The 22,902-nt window shown below is 37.7% G+C and overlaps 2 protein-coding genes across 5 annotated transcripts in view; one reads left to right on the forward strand and one right to left on the reverse strand.

The window, feature by feature from the left end:
- LOC101854095 (116 kDa U5 small nuclear ribonucleoprotein component) overlaps positions 1-10,022 on the reverse strand; it is a 25,730-nt gene extending 15,708 nt beyond the window's left edge. The window contains exons 1-12 of one of the 3 annotated variants that reach the window (XM_005101049.3): positions 9,927-10,022; positions 6,959-7,102; positions 4,749-4,865; positions 4,483-4,519; positions 4,012-4,090; positions 3,542-3,617; positions 3,015-3,080; positions 2,674-2,709; positions 2,085-2,175; positions 1,497-1,579; positions 1,083-1,249; positions 421-548 (exon numbers count right to left, since the gene is read on the reverse strand). In XM_005101049.3, the coding sequence (XP_005101106.1) occupies positions 421-548; positions 1,083-1,249; positions 1,497-1,579; positions 2,085-2,175; positions 2,674-2,709; positions 3,015-3,080; positions 3,542-3,617; positions 4,012-4,090; positions 4,483-4,519; positions 4,749-4,865; positions 6,959-7,081 (1,003 nt within the window). In that variant the 5' untranslated portion in view covers positions 7,082-7,102; positions 9,927-10,022. Of the gene's footprint in view, positions 1-420; positions 549-1,082; positions 1,250-1,496; positions 1,580-2,084; positions 2,176-2,673; positions 2,710-3,014; positions 3,081-3,541; positions 3,618-4,011; positions 4,091-4,482; positions 4,520-4,748; positions 4,866-6,958; positions 7,103-9,906 lie in introns of all 3 variants that reach the window. The other 2 variants (XM_005101048.3, XM_035970446.1) reach the window with 2 other exon arrangements.
- Positions 10,023-10,210: 188 nt separating this feature from the next.
- Positions 10,211-22,374, forward strand: LOC101854507 (rRNA N6-adenosine-methyltransferase METTL5). 2 transcript variants are annotated; one of them, XM_013084034.2, is made up of 7 exons: positions 10,211-10,408; positions 13,802-13,941; positions 15,414-15,528; positions 15,876-16,072; positions 17,200-17,282; positions 18,990-19,283; positions 19,381-22,374. In XM_013084034.2, the coding sequence occupies exons 2-6, from the start codon at positions 13,821-13,823 to the stop codon at positions 19,134-19,136; spliced, it is 663 nt and encodes a 220-aa protein (XP_012939488.1). In that variant the 5' UTR covers positions 10,211-10,408; positions 13,802-13,820; the 3' UTR covers positions 19,137-19,283; positions 19,381-22,374. The 2 variants fall into 2 exon arrangements, with proteins under 2 accessions (XP_012939488.1, XP_035826340.1); XM_035970447.1 differs by lacking the exon at positions 10,211-10,408 and adding an exon at positions 12,628-13,640.
- The last annotated feature ends 528 nt before the right edge of the window (positions 22,375-22,902 follow it).

The following is a 22,902-nucleotide window of genomic DNA, read 5'->3' on the forward strand; positions in this document are numbered from 1 at the left end:
GGGGGGGAATGACACCTATGGTATTCAGAACAGACACTGGAACCTCAACAGCATTTTAAATCTGAAATGAACATAACTAAATTCAGTCCCATCAAAAGCTGAAGAGAAAGTTTTTTTGAGTAAAGAGAAGCAAATTGACATGATAACAGTCACTTGGTAAGAGGAAAATCAACAAATATTGAAATATTGAAGGAAAAGAAGCAGGACTAAAGGTGCCCCCCTCCAACTGCCCGTTGAGAGCAAAAGTGATATGTATCCGAACGTCATCACTGAGTGAAAGTTACTGCTGACTCAGGACAATAGCTGACACATTCGCTACAAACAGACTTGTACAAGAGAAATGCTACCTCAAAGTACTGGGAGAAAACAACACCACAGCACAACCATAACCCTTCAACTCAACTGAGACCTTTAACCTACCATATGTATCAGCATAGATCTTGGCAAAGGACTTCAGGGTGAAGCAGAAGCGATAGTAGGAGCTGGCAAAACAAACGTTGCCCAACAAGGGTGAGACCATCTGATTGGTGTCGTCCTCTGCATACAAGCTGTGGCCGAGAACAAGAACAAACATACTGACCATCACAGGGGAGTTACTTCATTCCCTCTAGATTTTAAAGTAAAACTTAACAAAAGAATTTACATTTCTATAAAAGAAAGAAAAATGGGACACTGTTACAATTTTGTTCTACCAACATCTGTATACCCTTTCATTCTGGATATATATACAGAGCTAATTACTAGCAACTAGAACAGATCTTTGCAAAATACAGGAGTAGTGGATCAATTAAAAAATGACAATCTCCATTTAGCAGCACTAGTGCTCTCGAAAACAAAGCTTTAATGATCTGGCCTTTCACCTTTAAACGCAGAAGACGCGAGTGTTGACTCCCATCTAAAATATTATTTTGTCATGAGCATTTATATCTCTTCTCTCTGATGGGATGTTGTATTCCACTCAACCCAGGTTGGCTTTAACAGGTAGGTACACAGCAGCCTATCTCCAGAACGATCTAAATTGTGTTCATGGTGTTGTAAAACATTCACAATAAAAATGTTTTCAAGGAGACAGGGCCCATTACCTGATGATAGAGTTGACCTCATCAACAATTTGCCTCAGCTTGAAGTAGGCATCCAGAGGTGGGAGCTTCAGCTCAAGAATCAGTCGGTCAATCTTGTTGATGAAGACGGTCACAGCCAACCGTTCTTGCATCGCATGCTTAATCAGGCGCTCTGTATTCAGCATCATCTGAAATACAGGACATCAGTAAAAAAAGTTATGATAGATCCAGGTAAATGTCACTAGTTGAGGCTTCTCAAACCCAAGAACCACCAAATGCAAGGCAAATCCTTCTTCTGAGGGAAGTAAACATCACAGGAAAGGATAAAAAGACCAAAAATACTCTATACTCTTTCACAGAAGAAAAAACCCTTTGACAGGAAAAATAAAGGATTTTCGGGACAATAACTACATCCCACAATAGTGAAACACTCACTCCTTCAGCAGCGTCAATGAAGATGACCACTCCATCACTGAGTCTAAAAGCAGCTGTTGTCTCATCGGAGAAGTTCACATGCCCTGGGGAATAGAACGAGGCAATACATTACAAACTGCTAGCCTTAGTTGCACTGTACGTAAATGACTTATGCCCTCATCAACACAGTTTACATCTTTTCCGTGGCGGGCTACTTTGACCCTGCCTGATCATACAGCACCCCAGAAGATAGACACAGGTACTCGATAAAGTCAACTTCTACACACAGGAACTCAATTCCCGCCATCTGCATGCAATGGCAAAGACCATAACCATCATAACATAAACACCAGTCCTGCCCTGGCTATGACTATTGGTTACAAAAGGAAAGTAAGAACCATCTATTTCATTTGAATTGATACCAGCACACTCATGCAATGTTGATCTTTTTTTTTTTCACTTCACCACACTACACTGAGCTGCATTTGTGAAGATGTATGGCCTTGCTTTAAGAAAAACAGAGAAGAAAAACATTATATAGGACAATTATTATAATTGAAAAGTGGTAATTAATAAAAAATAATATAAGAGGCAACAAGGAAAATGTACCTGGTGTATCCATGACATTGAGCAGAAAAGACTTCCCTTTGGTGTCTGGCAACAGCAGTGTCACTGGTGTCGACTTGATGCTCACACCTCGCTGGAATATAAAATAAAGTAAAAAATTTATTTATCATTACTTTGAAAATGCAATGCAATACTAGAAACTAAAATATAGGTACAACAACAATAAGGACAGTTAAGATAAACATGAACACATTTCCATTTCAAGATAAAACAATTATTCATGAAAAGTACTAAGTGAACTTGAACAATTATCCAAACCAACAAGAGGATCATTGTCATTCAAGAGGACAGAAATGTTAGAAACAAGTGGTGCACAAACTTGTGGGCTGCAGATATTTCCTTTGTTCCTTTAATCATTTCTGCCTTTGTTTGCAGGCCAGTGAGAGTACCAAACAAAATACCTTTTACTGTGTGGTACACAGTACAAAGCATTCACTTTTAATTTTGAGCTAGATAAGAATGTTAAACAATTAAATACCCTAGGATGTGAAGAATCTATATAAATCTGGCCAAGTGGACCCAACACAAACTTGAACATGGTAGTAGACACAGAATTGGTTCTGCTACTCACCTCTTGTTCTGTGAACAGTGTGTCTGTGTACCTCATCTAGAAAGCACAAGAAATACGAAAAGGTTCAGCAAAACATCATTTTCAGTTGTGAATAAGTATGTAAGATCAAATACAAGACACTGAATGAATATTATATTGACTGGTATGTTGCAAATCAACAGCACAAGCAAATATGAAAAACGTCCATCCCTCCTCCAATTAAATGCTGTACACTAACTATCCTTTAAACACATTAAAAAAAAAATGAGATGCCTTCTGGGACTGGAAAAAAACCCAAAAGCCAAACAAACCGGCAAGTACTTCTTATCGGAGTTCTCATAATTAGGTATAGTCACACTCACATCCGAGTCATAGTCTCCAACAATCTCAGGGTGGGTTTGCTCCAAAAGACAGTCAACGAAGGATGTCTGCAGATATTTTAAAATAATAAATTACACAAATAAATCAATTAATGGTCATTAGTTTGGTTAAGGTGCTAAAAAATCTGTCTCCGTTAACTCTACAATCTCTTTTAATGGCCATCACTGACTGAACCTTCCAGTTTGCCAAAATAAATCGTTAGCTAAAGTCAGTGTATTATGCTGCTCAGACACCAGCAAAACCAAGCATGTAACCTTGACAGCTAACTTAATTTTTCTGGTAAGGTATGCAGAGAAAAAAAAACTTGTCCATAGACAGTAGGTCTTATCAGGCAAATATGGATCCTGCTAGATCGACATTTTACTTGAAATAACTGTAAAGGAGAAACTTTTTAAAGTAGAACAAATTAATGGAAAAATGACGATAACTTCAGTGACTCTCTTCAGTGTCAGAGGTTTTGGGGAACAACACAGACAAAACACATGGGCCGTGAGCAAAAATAACTAACCTTGCCATGGTGTAAATGACCACAGACGGTTACATTTCTTATGAGGCTGGGAGTGTCCATTAGATCTGCCAAAAATCTGAGGGGGAAAAAAGACAAGAATTAAAAAGTAAATATAACAGAAACATCACAAAAGAAAGACAAAATAGCTCTACTATATTTTTACTGGAAAAAAAAAAAGTAATGTCATGAGAGTGATTCGTACAAGAGGCTGTTCTGAATCCTCCCCCCCCCCCACACACACACTCCAAAATTAAAGAACAGAGCAACAAATCAACTGCTCTGTGTATGACTCCATCATATGTCACTTTTCAAAGTGGCGCAAAACGGAGTTTTACACCAAACAGTTGAAATGTGTTCATGATAATAAGAGAACAAGAGTACAGAGAATGTGTGTTTTGTAAGAAAAGAACAAGCATATACATATCTTTGATATACAAAATCAGACATTTCCAGTGAAGAAAGGCACTTACTCCATGTTGTACGTTGTCATTGGCAAGTTCTGTTCCACCATGCTGAATTTCTTATTCTTCACAGGAGCAATGATTGGCTCTGAAAGTAAATCAAATAAATTTAAATCATCAATCACATCAATTATGAAAATAATAAAATGGAGGTCGCAAATAACGTTTGGAATCATGCATGAGATTACAAAGTTTTCATACAAGGCAAATACAGTCAAAATTGTCTAATTGTCCAAGATGGCCACCCATTGTAGAGGAGAAAAGTGTTGTCTTAGACATGAGACTGTCTTAAACATTGTCACTATAATGTAAAAAAAAAAAAGGGGGGGGTGGAGAGAGAAGTGGCCATTTGTACAGGTCATTGTCTTAAACAGGTGGCCATTGGAGCAAGCTTGACTGTACATAATGGTGCTAAATAAATATTGTGATTAAAATGTCCTCCCATAGCAAGTCAAAAAGAATACAGCAAAGAAAACTCACCCGTTAGTGGTTGTGTGTCCTCTTCTTGTACTATAGTCTGAAAATGCAAAATGTCAAATATTACATTCAGGAATAAAAAATAACAGAGACATTGATACTAAACATATAAGTTAGAAATCCAAGAAAAATAAATACAGATACAAAATATCTAATTCTCCCTCCAAATGTGAAGTGCTTGGGATATAAAATATATTTAAATGTATTTAAGAAAAGGGAAAAATACAACAGATTTGGAGCTAAGTAATGTTCAGTTACAGCCAACTTACCTCAACTTCAGGACCATACACCTCTTCAGGTGTTGGATAGTACTTTTTATCTTCATGAAGAACAACTTGCATATCTGCTTGGTTGTCCACAGCATCCTGGTCCATGTCATCCTCATCCTTGGGATGTAAAAACAATATTGTGAAGACAAGAAAAAAAACTCTTGTGGTATTTTATCCAAGAAAATATTCAGCAATGACTAGAATAAGACGCATTACATTTTAAAGAATTGCTTTCAATGATTTCCACACACATGTATTAATTGATTTAGTCCCAGGGTGTCTATGTAGAACTCCCACCATGCCCAAAAAAGAGGGGTTGGTGTTATTCATGAGCATATAAACAAAACATTAGCAATTCGTTCATAGCAATTCATAATTCAGTTTCACAAAACTTAACAGTAATAACATTCACGCGCTACGACCAGTGTGTCAAAAGTATGCTGTGTTCACACAAGCTACTGTGAGCAATTCAGACTAGACCAGTAAAGATTTTTAATCAATAAATTAGAACTACTACAGTAGTCGCCCCTCGGTAGGGCTTATAAGTGGGCATTTACATGGAGTCTGCGTTTATGTGAACCTGTGCAAACGGGGGAAGGGACGCAACCATCTCATTTCCTTGATATTTAGTAACCTAATTAGGGGATATGGGGTAGCTTTCACCAACAAGGTGACAAAAAGTGACTTTTGTGAAGCCAGTAAAGGATTCCCAGATCACAGTTATGACTAAAAAGGCGTTGAATGAGCGGTGGAAAAAAAGCAGAAAGGCCGACTCACTATACTGATTTTAAATGCATTAACATGCAAGGAACAGATGAGGAAACTGCTGGTGCTATCAAGAGAGCTCAGCCACACAGATTTCCAAGCCATCATTCATGACTATGTGTCATCCATTGCAACTCAGTAAATTTTAATGCAAGGATGACATAAGACATTGTAAGAGACCATTTTCAAAAATCAGCTGAAGCATTTTTTATTCACAAAAGCATACCTGTCATAATGATGTACTGTGATATATATGCATGTGTATGCCAGACTGTGAGACTGAAGAAATAGCGAGTGAGAATGAGAGAGAGAAAAAGAGAGAGATAGAGAGAGAAAAGAGAGAGAAAAGAGAGAGATAGCGAGAGAGGGAGAGAGAAAGAGAGAGAGAGATAGAGGGAGAGGGAGAGAGAGAGAGGGAGAGAGAGAGAGACAGACAGACAGAGAGAGAGAGAGAGAGAGAGAGAGAGAGAGAGAGAGAGAGAGAGAGAGATAGAGTGGAAATGTTTTTCTATCTGTATAGAATTAATGTTTTAATGAATGTTTCTAGTTACTCACGTTTCAACTGTATTTTGACTGTTCGTGAATTTTTATTGCATTGTATATTTTTAGTGAACACATTTTCAACCTCACTGCGAGACTGTTTTTCTGGTATAAAATTTTACACATATGCATTTATATTATATGTATAATACTTTGTTTTACGTACACATTTGTGTCGATTAATTTTTAAGATGTGATGTCTTTTTCATTGTAATGCGCATTGAGCATCTTTTAGGAAATGGAAATGCGCAGTATAAATGCTATTTATTATTATTATTATTATTCTAAAGCGATTCGTTGAACAAGTACCTTATAAGTTCTTTAAGCACAGCAAATCAATAGACTAATAATACTATCCTATAGCCTGTCCAGTGTTTTTAACATTACAGTCACACGAACACCAATGAGAACCCCCCCCCCCCCCCACCTAAGGACGTGTTTCGAGCGACCAATCAAAAGAAATAATAGTCAATGCCTTCCCCAAACATAATGCTCGCCCAGTCCTTAACCTATGTGCTCATTGACAGTTGGGTATAAAAACGCTGTCTACTACATTTTTTGTTCTGCGTAAGGGGCAGTCTCGTCGAATATCCGGTTGTCTACACTTGTCTCATGCAAGCTGTGAGGGTTGCAGCAAAAATGTCCTCCTGTCAAGCTTTACACATCAGTGTATTTCGCGAACCAAACGTGCATTTACAGGCAGAGACCATGCATTCGTATGTCTCAATTATAGAGTAAAAAAACATGTCATATAACAAAAACGAGCATTTGAGTGGAGCATGCTTTTCGGCGGAGATTACTGTAGCATGCCGAAAAAAAACCCCCAAAGACAAAGTATTCATGCAAACTTTACTGAGGAACTTTTTATAGGTTGTCGTGTAAAAAAATAACAAACAAAAACATACATCTCTGTCGACATAATCATCATCATCTTCTTGCTCCTCCTCCTCATCGTCATCATCATCGTCGTCACTGTCCAATTCTGGTCCTATGTAGTTTCCAAATTCATCATACAAATCTGCATCCATCTTGAATGACTAGTCTTTACTCTGAAAAACAAGACAGAGGTAAACCTGAATTTTTAAAAATAGCATTGCAATACTATAAAAATTATCATAAAAGTTGAGAATGAATTGAATTGCTTAAGGCTATATATATTTAAACTTTTTTCAAATTGCTGCTGAGTCAGCCCCCTGTCCCCCTCCACTAAATGCCATTTTTTTAGAATACGGAGCACAAATGAGCATAACAATGGATTTTAGAATGACAGATTTTGTTAAATTAGAAACTAAATTTATATTTGTAAAAAGTGACACACGCAGCTACACTTTAGAGAATAGGAGATGACCAATACTTTAATGCTTGTGCTTGTCTAAGCCTTGTATGTTTTGTGTTTTGTATGCCAATTATACAACAAATTATGAAAAGTCAACTGATCATGGTCTAAATGACAGGACACATAATGATTAAAGGCCCCTTGTTAAAACGTACTTTCTTATCTTACAATTAAATATATCTCTACTTCTTCCAATTATAATGCATGATGCCTGTTATTATCGTTACTATATATATAATATCACATTTTACAACCAATGGACTTCCAGGGGATGACATCTCAATTTTAACCCCAGCTGCAGGTATTTCAAGGTTGTTTAAGAAACATTTTACACATAATATATCATGTGTACTATTTATAATTTTTATGTGGTGTTTTATCATCATGGAGGGGAAGACAGATTTTCAATTAGTGTCATACTTTTGTTTGTATAATTATTTAAAATATGGACAAAAATAAACTATTGAGCTGGGGAAACCGAAGCTCCTTGCCGTCAGAATGCAAGATCAACCCGTCAAAAAAATTAGCACCCAAGCTTTTGAATGCTTTGTAGAAAGATTGATGATCAATTAAATAGGGCATATACTGTCTTTTCAAAGGCAAAGTACTGTAGAGCTTTAAATGCCGCATCCAGTGGTATTTTCAGCTTTGGATTTTAAATAGTAAGCCTTTAAAAACAGCTTTACAAGTTTTCAATTATCATTTTTTAAACTTGAAATATATGTAAAATACCAGCTTAAAAACAGTTTCAATAGAAGAAACATCAGTTTGTTCTTAATTGGAAGTCTTCCATTTGGGATTATTCAGACCTGCCACTCCATAAAATCTAAAACTTAAGATTTCGGGGGGGAAAAAATCAGGATTTGGGGAAAAAAATCAGGATCAATGACAAATCACTCAGGGCACCTGCCAAGTTGATACAAAATTTTCCAGGGGTGGCCATTCACTCTCCACTTTGTTGACCTCGACAAACGAAGGTCTCCGACACACGCACGCGGTACTCACAGGAGGTAATGTCATGTAATGCGAACACCCGTTTCAAACAATTTAAAGGAGTAGCTGATTGATCATTCGCATGTCATAGTTGTTTAAGTTATCGGGATGCCATCTGAAAATTCTGGTTGGTAACAAAAGCGAAAGTAGATCTAGAGTCGTGTCAAAGTCCGAATGCCAGATCAATACTACTCCGATTCAAAGATACTTTACTATCATGTACTTAGAGGTACTTTGTCCGATTATAAGAAATCACTTGCCCGGGTCTTCTACTATAGATCCAGTATCATTATTCTACAAAATAGCATTCTAAGTTCTTTCTGAGTCTTACAGGTGCTTCCGGTCTTAAAGAGAAGGCGCAGTCTTATTGTTTGGGTTTGACTTTTTGGGTCAGTCGTAAGAGACAAACAAAAAATCAGAATATGCGTAATCAAAATTGGGAAAATCGGAATGCTTGACATTTGTAGTAAAAAATCGGCATGAAAGGCAGGTCTGGATTATTTTGTAGTAGCCTCTAGATCTTTCCTTCCGCAATGAGAAACTCCAAAAAGTTTATTACCCTAATACAGGGAGCACTCTCAGTCCTTTACAGTATGGAGCGAAATCGCTCAGTGCAGGTACTGGGTACCAGTGCTACGCTGGCCAGGACAGGTCTGAAAATTTTAGTTGAAAAAATGACTATTCTGCATTCTTAATGCCATAGGCCTACTGACTTGCAATCATCTCAGTGTTTAAAAAATTCTGCCCCGTATGATGCTGTATATCTAGAAATCTATTTTATTGTGATTTTCCCAAGTAGATATCTAGATTATTACTAATCTATAGACTATAGACTAAGTTATAATTATGTAAGATTAGGCTAATAAGAAAGTGAGGTGATCTTGTAGTTCCGTTCGTTAAAGTCCACGATCCATTTGTTTACATCCAGAGAAGAAATCCAGAAGTCTTGAAGACCAAATACTATTTGAATTAGGCTACACAAAGAGCAGGGATGCAACCTAACTGCAAAACATCAAATTAGGATAAAATTCAGGGGGGCATGCCCCCCTGAACCCCCCCACCTCCATATTTTTTTAAAGGTCAGCTGAAACCTCCCTACTCTTGACTATAACGAACGAAACTACAAAATCGCCGAAAGTGAAATGGTGCGCACAGCCTCCACCAACCAGTCCCCAGTAACAGTTAGAGGTGGTAGATCTAGCGCAGACAAAAGAATTCCAGAAAAAAAGACTTTGTTTGCTGGGTTTTCTAGCACAGTGGCTATGACCAAGTAGAAATGTAGGTCCTGTATCAAATCCGAATCCAACCACCACCCGGTCTCCCAACTCCCAAGTCTCCTCAACACCTCAGCACGGTCACTGTCAGCAGAGACAAAATAAACCCAAGTTCCAAAGCCAAGGCAAACAAGGCACACAAGGAAATGAATATTTACGATCGAACTAAAGGAACCCAGAAAAGTAATGAGGCACAGTTTGTAAAGCCATTCAAAATATTACAGTTATACAACGAAATCTATGACGTTACCAATTTAAACACCTACAAGCAACGTTATCAAGTGATCCTCTTTGGTTTTGGTTTTAAACGTTGTGTTTTCGAAGCATGGACGACAGCAAATGCGTTGGTTGGCCAGACAATTTGATTTCGGCAAAAACTTCAAATGAAAGGGCAACTCAGATTTGCATTGATAAATCATACTTCATATAAATCCCTTTCAGTGGTATTCATCACCATTATCTTGCTTTGTTTTACAATATGTGTGTTTTTAAAAAATAATTAAGATGTGTTTTCAAGTCAACATTACCCACCCAATGTGCATAGAATGTGAAAATTCCGAACAAGAATGGAATAACTGGCATAGCATTTTTTCAGCAAGAGTAAGTAGCCTTTGGGTTTTTGAGACGGTCAGTCAGTGGTTTCCGGTTTCTCTCTGAAAACGAAAGTAAAGAGGCTGACGAAGTTGGAGACTGGGCAGCGGAGCAGACTCTCTGCTGGGGAGTTTCGGTGGTGAATGGTCCCCGTTGATTTGGTAGCCCCAATTTTGTTACTTTTCCTGATTTCGATTAGTCATAATTGTTCGTTTATAACTTGATAAGTTACAAGAAGGTAGAAACACATGCAGTCTCAATTTCATGGATGAGGATGAGTTCTTATAAATAAGATCTATCTATATCTAGATCTAGATCTAGATCTAGATCTAGATCTAGATTCTAGATCTAATTCTCGAGATCTACATCTAGATCTAGATCTAGATCTAGTAGAGCTAGAAATCGTCTGTTTATCTCTAGATTGGTTAGACCTTGAAATCTAGTCACTTCAACTAACTCACACTCGTACACAACCCAGCCTAGGCTATCATATGTGCTAGATCTAGATCTATATGTATGAAGTTCACAACAGTGTGTCAGTGTTCCAGTCAAGAGTTGAAGTTTAGCTCTTGTCAAGTAAATGGCTTAGTCTGAGACTGAGTTTCTCCTAGATCTAGATTCTAGATCTAGAGATGTAGATTAGATCTAGAATCTAGATTTACGTTCCATTCCCTTTTGCATTGAGTGACTTTTTGGTCTTGAGACTAAAGCTAGCAGCTCAAGAACTGCTTGTGTCGATAACTTGATCACCACTGGAACGGAGGCCATTACTCCCACAGAAACACCCAAACAGATAGAGATACTTAATTTTAAGCCATATATATTAATATTATAATCACTTGTTGCCTTTTGCCTCTAAATTTGGTGTTAAAATTTTCTGGTGTTCTTTTTTGCTCAATAAATTTTGGTAGTGTTAATTGCGACAGAGTGACGCTGTGACTACTAACGCAGCCTTAATTTCGACAGAGTGAACACGAAACTCTTTTGCCCTGGTGATAAGATCTAATATCTAGATCTAGATCTAGATTGGCTAGTCTATCTAACATTACAAATAACATCGTCTCCCTTTTTCGCTTCTCCCAGCCAGCGTGGTCCTAGTTATCTCGATTCTCGGCTAGTCTCAGCCTTACAAGATGGAAGGCTTTCTAGAGCAGGCATTCAAATCTTATGACGAATTTGACAAAGCTTTTTTGCTATATTTAAAGATGAAAATTTGGTTGCCTTTAGGAAGAAATCACCTGAAACTGAAACAGTTGAGAAGGCGGACTTAAAGAGTGTGGTAAAAATCTACAAAGACTTTCTGAAAAGTTGAGTCGAGGCAACAAATATTTCAACAAAACATCACAGCATACAACAGCAACAAAAATCCCTAGGGGTAACTACAGCAACAACAACAAGAAGAAAAGAGCTGCGGCTGTCTTTGTTTGTCTGTTAGTTTGGTGTGTGTGTGCGTGCGTGTGTGTGTGTGTGTGTGTATAAGGCCACAAGCGTACGTGTGTGTTTGTTTGTCTGTGTGTGTGAGTGCGAGTCTGTGCATGTGTGTTTGTGTGTGTTTGTTTTTCTTTTTGGTATTCTTTTACTTTTCCTCCCGTCTCACATTTAACACCAGTTGTCCATTTTCTACTAAATATTGATGCGCTGAACACAAATATCAACTTCATTTCTGTTGGAAATTAATAGTTTTTGAAATATTTGATTGTTCTTAATCAAGCTTTATTACTCTAGATCTAGATAACTAGATCTAGAATGGGGGGGGGGGGGGGGTTCAGGGGGGCCCCCTGTATTTAAAAAAATCTGGGAGGTTACATATACAGGGGCTGTTTTAACCCATAATTTGATACATTATTTTACATGTTTGGTTTGAAATTTTCTAAAAAATAATTGTTTTGGGACAGTTTTGGTGGCTTTATAAGCATAGTTTATGTGTGATCTGCATCAAACAATACTGCACTTTGACCCCCAAAGCAGTGCATCTGTGTGCGGGACGGGAGTAAAAGTAAAAATTTACCTTCTTTTTTCTTAAAAAAATTTTTTTGGGTCACAGTAAGTAGTCACTCTGTCGCAATTAACGCAGCATTAGTTGTCACAGCATCACTCTGTCGCAATTAACGCTACCATAAATTTTATTAAATACTAGATCTACTTTTTATGAACTCTAGAATGTCATAAAAGGATTTATCTTTAAATTCAAATTCTATGCCCATTTTGGAGGATGTGATGTGTATAAACTCAGTCAAATCAGTCATGTCTTCATTCACCTCTATTCTCCTTAAACTCTATATTTTCAGACCCTTATAATTTTAAGAAATTTGGAAGATTCTTTTGTACTTTTTCAACCATTTGTTTTCCTTAGCAAGGGGAAAAAAATATGGACACATTAAATTTTTTGTTTCATGTTCATGTAGTTTAATGAAAGATCAGTCACTTTTCTAGCTGATGCCCTGTTTTCTGTTCATTACTGTATTTTCAAATATTATTGTAACCGCCCCTAACTGAGTACAGTTGAACAAGGCTCATTGTACTGCCCCCCATTTAACCACCAGCCTCGCTTACCGACAGGTTTTGTCAATGTACGAAAAGAATTCCTTATATAATCATTGTATTTGCACCTTTACACTGCCCTCCACCAACTGTCTCAGTTGTGCGGTCCTTATTTGACTAAGTATAAATTTATTCCGTTATACTGCCAGCGAACTGGCCGCCAGAGCCACACACACACAGTACACACAAAGCTACACACAACACATGGCACATCCACTGGATGGTTGCTTTACAAATATTTCACTCACAAGTCTCTACGGGCCAGGCCTAAGTCTAGATCAAATGCTTTTCACTGATTTGCTCCCTCCCCATCCTTGTCTGTGTCTTAGATTTCAGGCAATATGGATAGATCTGTAGTGATGTAGTGTGTGGCAAGCGAACACAATACTGTGTGTCATTTAGAAGAGTACAATTAAAACAAAGCATGACTTTGTACTTCAGCATCAAATTTCGCTCCCCGTGTGATGCTCTAATTATGAAAATATGCTTATTATCTTTAGGCCTTGGTCAGTATTCTTTTAAAAAGTGGAATTCAATTTTAAGTCACCCGAAGAAACTTTAAAGGAACCCTGCCATCTCCTTCCCCCCCGTCAAAATACATGTCACCAGTCAGCCCAAAATAACTTACAGGCTGAAAAATGCTTTGGGCTGGGGCTTTTATTTAGTGAAGACTCTCGCTCACGTCTAAGTGACAGATCGCAGGGAGATAGTGCATTACTTCATCTAGTGATCGATAATAATCAAGTTCCTTTGACGTTGAGCAGTCGGTGCTTTCATGTATTTAACATAAGACATGAATACTTCATTGTACTGCCATCCCCACAGCACTGTCAACTTCATGCTCGTCCCAAGGTAAGCGATATAACGAAGTTTGACTGTATATTGAAACTGTAATAGTAATTGACAGTTAATTTTTTCATTATGCATGTTTCACTTGTACATTTTCAACTACACATAGATATCTATATTGCATTTAGAAATGTGTTTGATTTTCTGTCTCATCTCCCCCTCAGATTAAGATATTCTATCATAATGGCTGCTGCTCGAAAACCTATGAGGCTTAAAGAACTAGAGGGATACTTACAAGATGTTGAAGTTTTTGAAAATCCCAAAGTCAAATTGGAGCAGTACCCTACTACTCCTCACATTGCTGGTACGTTAACATTTTTAATTTGCCAATATGAGGTAATATTGGTACTGTGTGTTAATGATTTGGCACTTTGCATGAAATCTTGCTAGATCTCAGAGGCAGTCAACTGCTGGTTCTTCAACCTGCTGTGCAACTGATTTTTACCTATGCGACTGTTTTTCCTAGTTTGAAGGGCCCCTTGTTTTCAGGCAGCCACATTTTGATTTTGAAGATACACTATGTTTTTATGCTGACCTGGTAGGAATTAATTTTGAATTTTGCTTGGGTTGTAGCTGAAGCCTACTCTTACTATTGATTTTAGGACCAAGGGATCTTTAATGTATGCAGCTTCCCGTTATCTGAGAAGGCTAGGTATTCAATGTTACCTAAACTAAGATCAGGGGTGTGGCTGAAAGACATCAGTTAAAAGGAGTCAGGAGTAGCTGTAGAAGTCAGGAGTCAGGAGTAAAGGAGAGAAGAGAATGGGGGTGGGGGAAGGGAGAAAGTAGAGATGAAAGCAGATGACAGAACGGGACTAGAGAACAAGTATGAAATAAAACAGGCAGATGCAGATTTCTTTTGGGAAACACTTTGTGCCTATTTATAATATATATCATGTGTCACGAAGCGGTGGAATCAGGCGCTCGTCAATTTTGGGGCATATGAAGTTATTGGTATCATCTTAAAGCCTGTCCATTTGCCTTGCTTTTGATGGAAAAAGTGTCCATTTATATTGGATAAAAGTCAAGATATTGGCAATTGAAGAAGGTGGGGGTCGCCTGGTTTCAGAGGTCAAATTAGCAAGAAAATGGCCGCCAAAGTTGCGTTATTGCCAAAGTTTGAGATCTATGGAAACTGAAAATTTCCATCTATTATGCCTTTAATCTGTGTTTTTCAGTAAAATCCACACAGAAATGTATTCTTTAAAACTTTTATGGGCATGAAAGATGTTGAGCCAAAAAACGAAAACTCGATAAAAATTCCCAAACCTGCGGGAGAAATGCCAGTTTCTTCAGTTTGAGTTTGATTATTTTGACGAGCGCCTGATTTCACCACACTGCCTCACATATATATATATTCTTGTGAAAGTTCATACAGAACCTAGTATCAAATATATGTATCAGTGTTCACTTATAATGGATACGGCTACTTCCATAAAAGCACATGTCTTGCAGTAAGGGTTATAGAACAGTCAAAAGTGTTTGATTCTTTGGTTCCAATGTGGCCTAATCATTGTCAATATTGAATGAAAAAATATAATTTTGAAATACAGTTGAACCTGCTCTAACGAACACTTGTCAAATCATCTGTACAAATGACCACTTTCCCCTGCCCCTCTTGCATTTTTTCTATTAAGACATTTCAAGAGGATCATATCAAATATGTCCACTTTTCTCCTTTCAACGGATGGTTATCTTGGACAGATTCGATTGCATGTCATGAATATTGGTGGCCTATCTTGGTGTAAATATCAGGGTTTTTTTTTCTCTTTTCAGCTTGTATGCTTCACACAATAACATCAACGTACGATGATTTGGTTGACAAAACTGTTGCAGATCTTGGTGTTGGCTGTGGTGTGTTAAGTGTTGGAGCTTCCATGCTCGGCTCTGGGTTAGTTTTATTCCTTTTAATTGCAAGTTCAATAATGTGATTGTGTGGGTGTCAAATTCAGTTGTCTACACGTTTCTAGCCAAATGTTTATAATGCACCCTATGAATATATGTGTTATAAAAGGCTTTGACTTTGACTCCCTTTCAGTTTTAGTTTTTGGAATAAGCACAATTGCAGTTTAAAGAATTAATTTCAAGATGATCTAGTGATATATGAAGCAGTCAACTTTCCTTCGCTATCATCAGACATGTTTACAAAATAATGCTTATTAAATTGCCTATGTATGTTTTCTTGAAGCTTCTTGTTCACTGATGGGATGGTGATAGTCATGCTTTTCTATTTGTCAGATATGTTCTTGGAATTGATATTGACGAGGATGCTTTAGCAACTTGCTCGGCGAATCTCGATGAGTTTGAAATGACCAATATAGATTTGTTGGAGTGTGATGTGAAGTCTCTGGCGAGCTCAGAGGTTGTGAACAGGCTCCATGGAAAATTTGACACTGTCATCATGAACCCACCTTTTGGAACCAAGCATAATCAAGGTATAAAAGAGGATTTTATTTTCTTGTTATCATGTATAGAAACTGTCAAAAACCTCTTTATCTCACCAACCTGGAGACGAGCATGAATTTGGCAGTAAAGTGAGGCTGGCAGCATAAATGGGTTCTAATGCTGTCCTCTGTTGTTAAATAGCCCTGACTGCATAATGTTAAGCTACATGATTTTGATTTGTGACCAGTGTTTGAAAAGTTTTTTGTCAGTGAATTACATGTATTTAGAGCTGAAAGTCTTTTGTTTCTCGGAGATAATCATTGCGCTGTTGCTGAGTGGTTGCCATATGCAATGTGTACCTCTGATGGCCAGTTGGCTGGTGGTGTTGCAGGGCAAATTTGATTACTTTAGTAAAGGTTGTACCAGTCAGATGGACAGTAGTTTAAAGGGGCAAATAGTATGTTTAGAATATGTGTTCCCTTTCGTGCATCAGCAAAACCTGGTGGTAGTATAATGAGATGGGGGGAGGAGGGGTGGTTGTATAATGAGGTCAGACTGTATATTTACAGACTAAACATTTCCGATCTTCACTTATGTGTGTATGGGTGTGTGTGTGTGTGCACGAGTGTGTACGTGGTGGTACACCATACCAATGTGCCTGGATCTAGACAATAAATATTTATCTTATCTTGTCTGATTTTATTTAATGAGTTTTAGAATTTTGTTGCTGGCTGTTACATATTTATTATGAGCTGCCTCTGTTTTCTCAGTTTTCATGTGATTGATTGAAGCTTTTGTGTGGACCACTTTTCCCCCTTTTTTTCCTTATCTGTTCCTGACAGAATTTTACCATTATCATGGCCAGTTGACATTTTCTTCAGCTTTGATGAAAGCAGGTTCATTCTCAGTTTACAGAAACCTTTTTAATGTGCTAAGGTAAACCATCCTTTTGATGATTTTTTTCCCTTTTCAGCTCTAGAGTGGGGGGGGGGAGGGGGTGCATGCAGTGTGACAACCCCATAGACACCATGCTGTTCATCCCTAGGCTATTTAATATCTCTAAAAAGTTTCAAAGTGTCTGGGATGATGATGACACCTCTGAGAGGTTGCAGGATAATATTATGTTCTGTTTCTTTGGGTACTGATTTCGTTATTTCGTTTTCTGTCAATTTTACAGGTATAGATATGGTGTTTTTGCAAGCAGGTTTGAAATTGTCTACAAACAGTGTGTACTCTTTACACAAAACTTCAACACGAGAGGTAAGAATTTTGCTGTCCCTTTCATTTAGTTTTTACAAACACAAGAAGCGGTTTGAGAACTGTTGACAGGTTGAAAGTTTTGTATTCCTCCCGTGCCACAGAATAACAATAAGAAGAATAGTTTGTCCAAAATGAAGTGATGATCTAGACTGGTATCCCCATGCTGCTCTTGTGGATAAAAATTTAATTTAAATCAAAGAGTTCTTTTAAGGGAAATAAAGAAGTTTTCATGTTGACAAGATAATGTCCTTTTTTTACCATTCCATGATGGAAAGCGTAATGCTTTTTTGTATTTGCTGCTGGGCTGGAAACTGTTGGATGCAAGACAGAAAAATTTGACTGAATCATAAAGAAATCCAGCACGATCTCTGAATATGTGAGGTGTGCTGACAAAATGAGTTACTTCTCACGATCCAAGAATGGAGATATCGGCTGAAAATCGACACCGGGGTCAGATTTATAGATTTTCAATTGTTGCCATTTTGTTCAAGTTTACTGTGTCTTTTACTATTCCATGCCTACAAATTGTACAAACTTCACCTATCAAGTTCATGTTCAATATCAATTTCCATAAGGCTGAAGCCCGAGAAGTAACTAATTTTGTCAGCACACCTCACATATGATTTTGATATAGAACTGATGAGAAAAGGATTAACAGCATTATAAACAAACCACCCATCACACCCCTTTTCTACACTAACTGTAAGGTCATGCAGTGGCAGACACATACCACGAAGAACAAACAAAGAAAGATACAAAAGTAGTTTCCTACCGTCTGGACTAGGGCTACTGTTGAATTAACCATAAATGTGTATTGCTGTTGACTTCTTAGATTGCCTATCCTTCATAATCTTTTAACATTATTTTTTATTATAGTTGTTTTGTGCCTACGTCTGAATGAAAATAGTGTGTGTGGGTGTGTGTGTGTGTGTGTGTGTGTGTGTGTGTGTGTGTGTGTGTGTGTGTGTGCACGCGCGTGTGTGTGTGTGTGCGTGTGCATGTGTGCACGCGTGCATATTGCATGAGAAGAAAGGAAGTAGTAAGAAAGGTTTTGGAAATGGGTTTTCCAATGTAAAGCGCATTGAGCTACTTTTTTGGAAATGCGCTACATAAATGTTATAGATATATATTATTATTATTGTTATATATTAATATATTATTTGAATACATCTGCATAACTCCAAAGACTTGTGATAAATTCCTGCATGTGGTTTAAAGATGCCTATGATGTGATATGTGTATTATTTTCAGCTTTATTTTTCTTTTAATATTTCAACCTTGGTTTTGGTCTAGCAAGTAATGATAATAATGTACTCGTTAGGTGCTTGCTCCTCACTGACAGAGACAGTTGAACTGTGGGTTTCAAATCCCTTCAGCTCAGTAGTAAGGTTATTTAAGAGACTCAACTTTTAATGTTGGTTTCTGAGAGGATCAAAGAAAATGGGAGGAAAGTTGTGAATATTCTCCACTCAACTTATTTTCAAGAATACTTCGGGGGGGGGGGGGAATTTGAACTAGGATCACCTGTGCTGCCTTCCAGTATTACTTATTGAGCAAATTGGTCCCCTGGTTATCTGAGCAAATGTTATCCTTGGAGATAAAGAGAAAAGAAGACTCCACTGTATGTACTTTGTACCATATGCAGCTACCTAAACTGAAGTCTAATATTTTTCCCATTATTAAATTTACTTTTAATTTCTCTTTCAGCATATACTGAAGAAAGCGTCTGACTGGGGTGTTGACGTGACTGTTATAGCTCAACTGCGCTACGACTTGGCCAACACATTGAAGTTTCACAAAAAAAAGGCAGTTGACATTGAAGTTGATTTTTACAGATTTTCTCATAAAAGATGACATTTGAAAAATAGTCGTGATAACTGATTCTTTTGTTGTTGGTGTTCTATAGGGGTCAGGTTAGTGCAAGCCTCTTTTCAAATTGTAAACAAAACATTTTGAAATTCACACCAAGCCCTTTTTTCCGCTGAAACCGACATTCTGTGAGTAGTCGAAGGGGAACACTCGATCTCAGCATGTTAGCACATTTGTTGAAATAGGTTACTCTTATCTCAACATGTTGGGTTAGCATCCATTGTTGAAGCAAACTATGGATGGACAATGGGTGAGTGTCACCATGGTGTCGAATGCATAAAATGATACATGAATTATCGCAACATATACAAATTTTGCAGAGACTCTTCCTCCATAACTAAGTTGTTATTCTAGTTGCATTTGTGGGTAGCGAACATCACTGCCGTTGCCGTGCCTGTGTCGGTCAAAAGGCGACGACCGCTCACGGCCTCTACTGCACCCCTGTCGGTGGCGTACTTTCCTCTTTATTTCTACTAATTGCCGACGCATAAGCGGCAACGGCATAGCCCAATTACTAGAGTAACGTCCCTTTGACCACTCAGAACAGTTTCACTTTATTAGAATGATTTCCCTTGAAGTTCTGCCTATTTTTGGAATGGGAGTTCCCTTTGTCCTATTTCTGGGTTTTGTTTTGAACGTCTGGCAGCTGAAGTCGGAAAAACGCTCATGCCGATACGAATTGAAAACGGCTCGTAGTTTCAGAGATTCTGAATCCATTATGATTCATTGAACTCAGATTGAGATGATGAAGTGCAAAATAATGGTAGTGATGGTAGTTTGAGATGAGAGAAAGAGGTAGATCACCTCTCGACAGCAATAGGAGCTAGATCTAGCACTAAATACTAGATCTAGTACTGAGTCTAGTACGACGACTAATGATTCAAGTAGTGACGCTTGAAATAGTGTAGCCCAAGTCGTCGTAAACTTATCAATTTAGTTTTCTTTGTTTTGTTACTTATTTTTGTGTGTATTTTAGAACAGAAACTTCTACGCTCTCATCAAAACAGCAAAATATTGTACTGGCTAGTTTGGCTTACTTTTAAAAAGTTTTAGTTCCCAAAATTTGTCATTTTTTGAAAAGCTATAAAACATGATATGAACAAAATAACATAGAGTCAGAATTCTTTCTGTTCTGTAAAGCTCAACATCTCGTACTGAAACTGCCAAATTTAATAAATCTAACATAAATAATAAGTACAGAGTAACTGGATTTTGAAAAAGGTAAAAAAAAATCTGGCATGCAGCGGCTTTTTCTGAGCTGAGGCGCCGGCAGCGAGTGAGTTGAATAAATTGGTCTTGCGATAAAATACACTCTGACATTTTCAAGTGTTTGAATGTGGGGTAGAAGATGCTTCTCATTTCGCATCAACGGCTGAAGCACCACAGACTGAAGATGGCCAACCTGTGGATGTTTTCTTGACCTACCTGCAAAAAGAGTACTTACAACCCACGTCAAAATTCCCTCCTACACTTAGGGCCAGCCAGAACATCAGTTTGCACACAGGCTGTGAATCCTTCCATTGCCACTTCTCCAAGAGCTTCAATAGCTATCACCCGAATATATTTGTCTTTGTTGAAGCACTTGAAGAGGAAAAACAATTGTCTAGAGATCAAACTTCAATCCTTGTTTTCCTCTTCCGTCTTGCCACCAAGGAAAATACAACAAAATAATGACACTTGAATTCCTTTAGACTGTTGCCTTCAGTATGCTGCCAGTTTAATGAAATTTAAAAAGGTGGTCTTAAGTCAAGCCAAGGCCTTTAATAGAATTTGTATCCTTTACAATAATAAACAGCATTCCATTTCTAATGAGGCCTCACATTCATAATTACCAAGAGTGACATAATTTCTGTGTGATAGTCCCAAGTCTAAGACAGGAAATGGTGAAAGTATAGCCCAACTTTAAGCATGAGTCTGATAATTTGATACTCTAGTCTAATGTGTATTCCAATATGCTTCACCTTTCTGATAGAAAAAAGTTGTGTTCGATATCATTTGAAATGAGTTCAGAGAAAACCCCAATGAGTTGAGATCGAGGATCAAAGATATGAACCCGATGAAATCAAATAAAAATGTGTTGAGATTGAGTGTATTGGGTCAGAGGGTGCCTACAGTAGTGGTCCCACTCCTGTACTATCCATCTGTTAAACGAACAACTCAATATTCTTCTACTCCTTACATGGAACAACAAAACCACTGAAACAGACATGCACTCTCTACTACACACATTGTATTGGCAGGAGGGAAGATTAGTAGATGCTTTTATAATAAAAACTAAAACAACTATACCATCAAATAAATGGTATCCTGTCACTGCCATTTCATTAACTAAATTTTGGGAGCAATTTCAGTAAACAGGGTTTTTCAACCCAAAAAAGAGTTTTGGTCAGCAGGCTCTGACTAAAAAGTCTGAAAATTTTTCTGTGTAAAATTCTATGCGCGGTGGGCGGCATTTCATTTAAAACAGATAAGATATTAACATGTGGCAAAATATTTAATGCATAGGCCTAGGCCTATTATTAGAAAAGCCTAAATATAAAAAAAAAAAATAGATCTCACCAATAATTGCATATTGATGCGTGTAATGGATGGGGGAAGGTCTTGAAAGAAATTACTTTCTGCTCTTGGAGGAGGTGCCAGCCAGTTTTTGACCCCTCCCTCTTTCTTGACTGTGAGAGTATTTCTTTTCTTTGGAAGTCTGCTAGAGCATAAAGGCTTGTAGCTGTTTTTTTTCTGTTTTTGCTTTTTATTGCTTTGTTTTTCCATCTGCTAAATGCAGTTTGTTTTGATTATTTGGATTGCTTAAATACTAGGTAGGCTACTTATTTGTTCGTAAAAAAAAAGAAAAGAATAATGCTCAGCTCCAACCGACCAACCGGAAATGCACAAGAGTTCAATGACCCGTTCTGGTCTTCCTTCAGGCTTAGCCAGTGTCAGGTTACAATTTTCCGACCAGGCAGGAAACATTTTCATGGCTCTACCGATCTCGGCCAGAAAAGCTGCGAAAGCAGGATTTCGGCTTAAGCCAGAAAACTGGCAACCCTGCTGAATACCAAGGTGTATTTTATCGGACCATATTGCTGTAAGTGCTGTGTGAATGTGATTTAGAGTGATTGGTTATATATGTGAATTGTTTTCATAATAGGTGTTCATTCAGTCTATGATTCCCTTGAATTGTCTGACAATATTTGTAGTAAAAATAAACTTTTCTGTATCAAAATTATGCCGTCTTCAGTATGCGAATTTTTATCCTAAAGATCCAGGTTGTACCTGTATTGAACTTCCTGAAGTGCATTCTACAAAATGGTCTGTTTGCATGTTTTTGGTAATTTTAGCAACTTAATTGTTCACTTCATGAACTTCATCAGAAAAGCACCTGGTTCCTGGGTGTGCTGTGAACTGTTTCATGGTGAGCTGTGGAATGGATGACTGTGGTTTGAATTTACAAAAGGTATTCTTGAGTGTTGGATTGTTTGAGGACTTTTGAAGTCTCTGTGCTTACTTGTCTTGGTCCTCCTATTGGAGAGGGACATTAACTTTAGGAGTCCTGCCTCTTAAATTTATATAACCTGTGTTGAAAGAGGGTAAACCCTTACAGTTACCAAGTTGTTCCCTTCCAGGACTTGGGACAGAGAGAAAAGTTTTTGTCAGAAGGAAGAAAAGCTATAAGAGCTCCCATGAAATAGATCTAGAACTTCCATGAGTTAACCAAGTGCATGATTGGCTGTGCTACAGCAACTGGTCCTACAAA

Source organism: Aplysia californica, unplaced genomic scaffold, assembly GCF_000002075.1.
Source record: "Aplysia californica isolate F4 #8 unplaced genomic scaffold, AplCal3.0 scaffold00269, whole genome shotgun sequence".
NCBI classification, from domain to species: Eukaryota; Metazoa; Mollusca; class Gastropoda; order Aplysiida; family Aplysiidae; genus Aplysia; species Aplysia californica.

What these genes read in the sequence shown, in the direction of transcription:
- LOC101854507 (XM_035970447.1), top strand. Translation starts at nt 13,582, where the DNA reads ATGAATACTTCATTGTACTGCCATCCCCACAGCACTGTCAACTTCATG. An exon ending in AACTTCATGCTCGTCCCAAG is followed by an intron (nt 13,641 to 13,801) that starts GTAAGCGATATA and finishes TCTCCCCCTCAG; the next exon opens with ATTAAGATATTCTATCATAA. An exon ending in GCTTCCATGCTCGGCTCTGG is followed by an intron (nt 15,529 to 15,875) that starts GTTAGTTTTATT and finishes TCTATTTGTCAG; the next exon opens with ATATGTTCTTGGAATTGATA.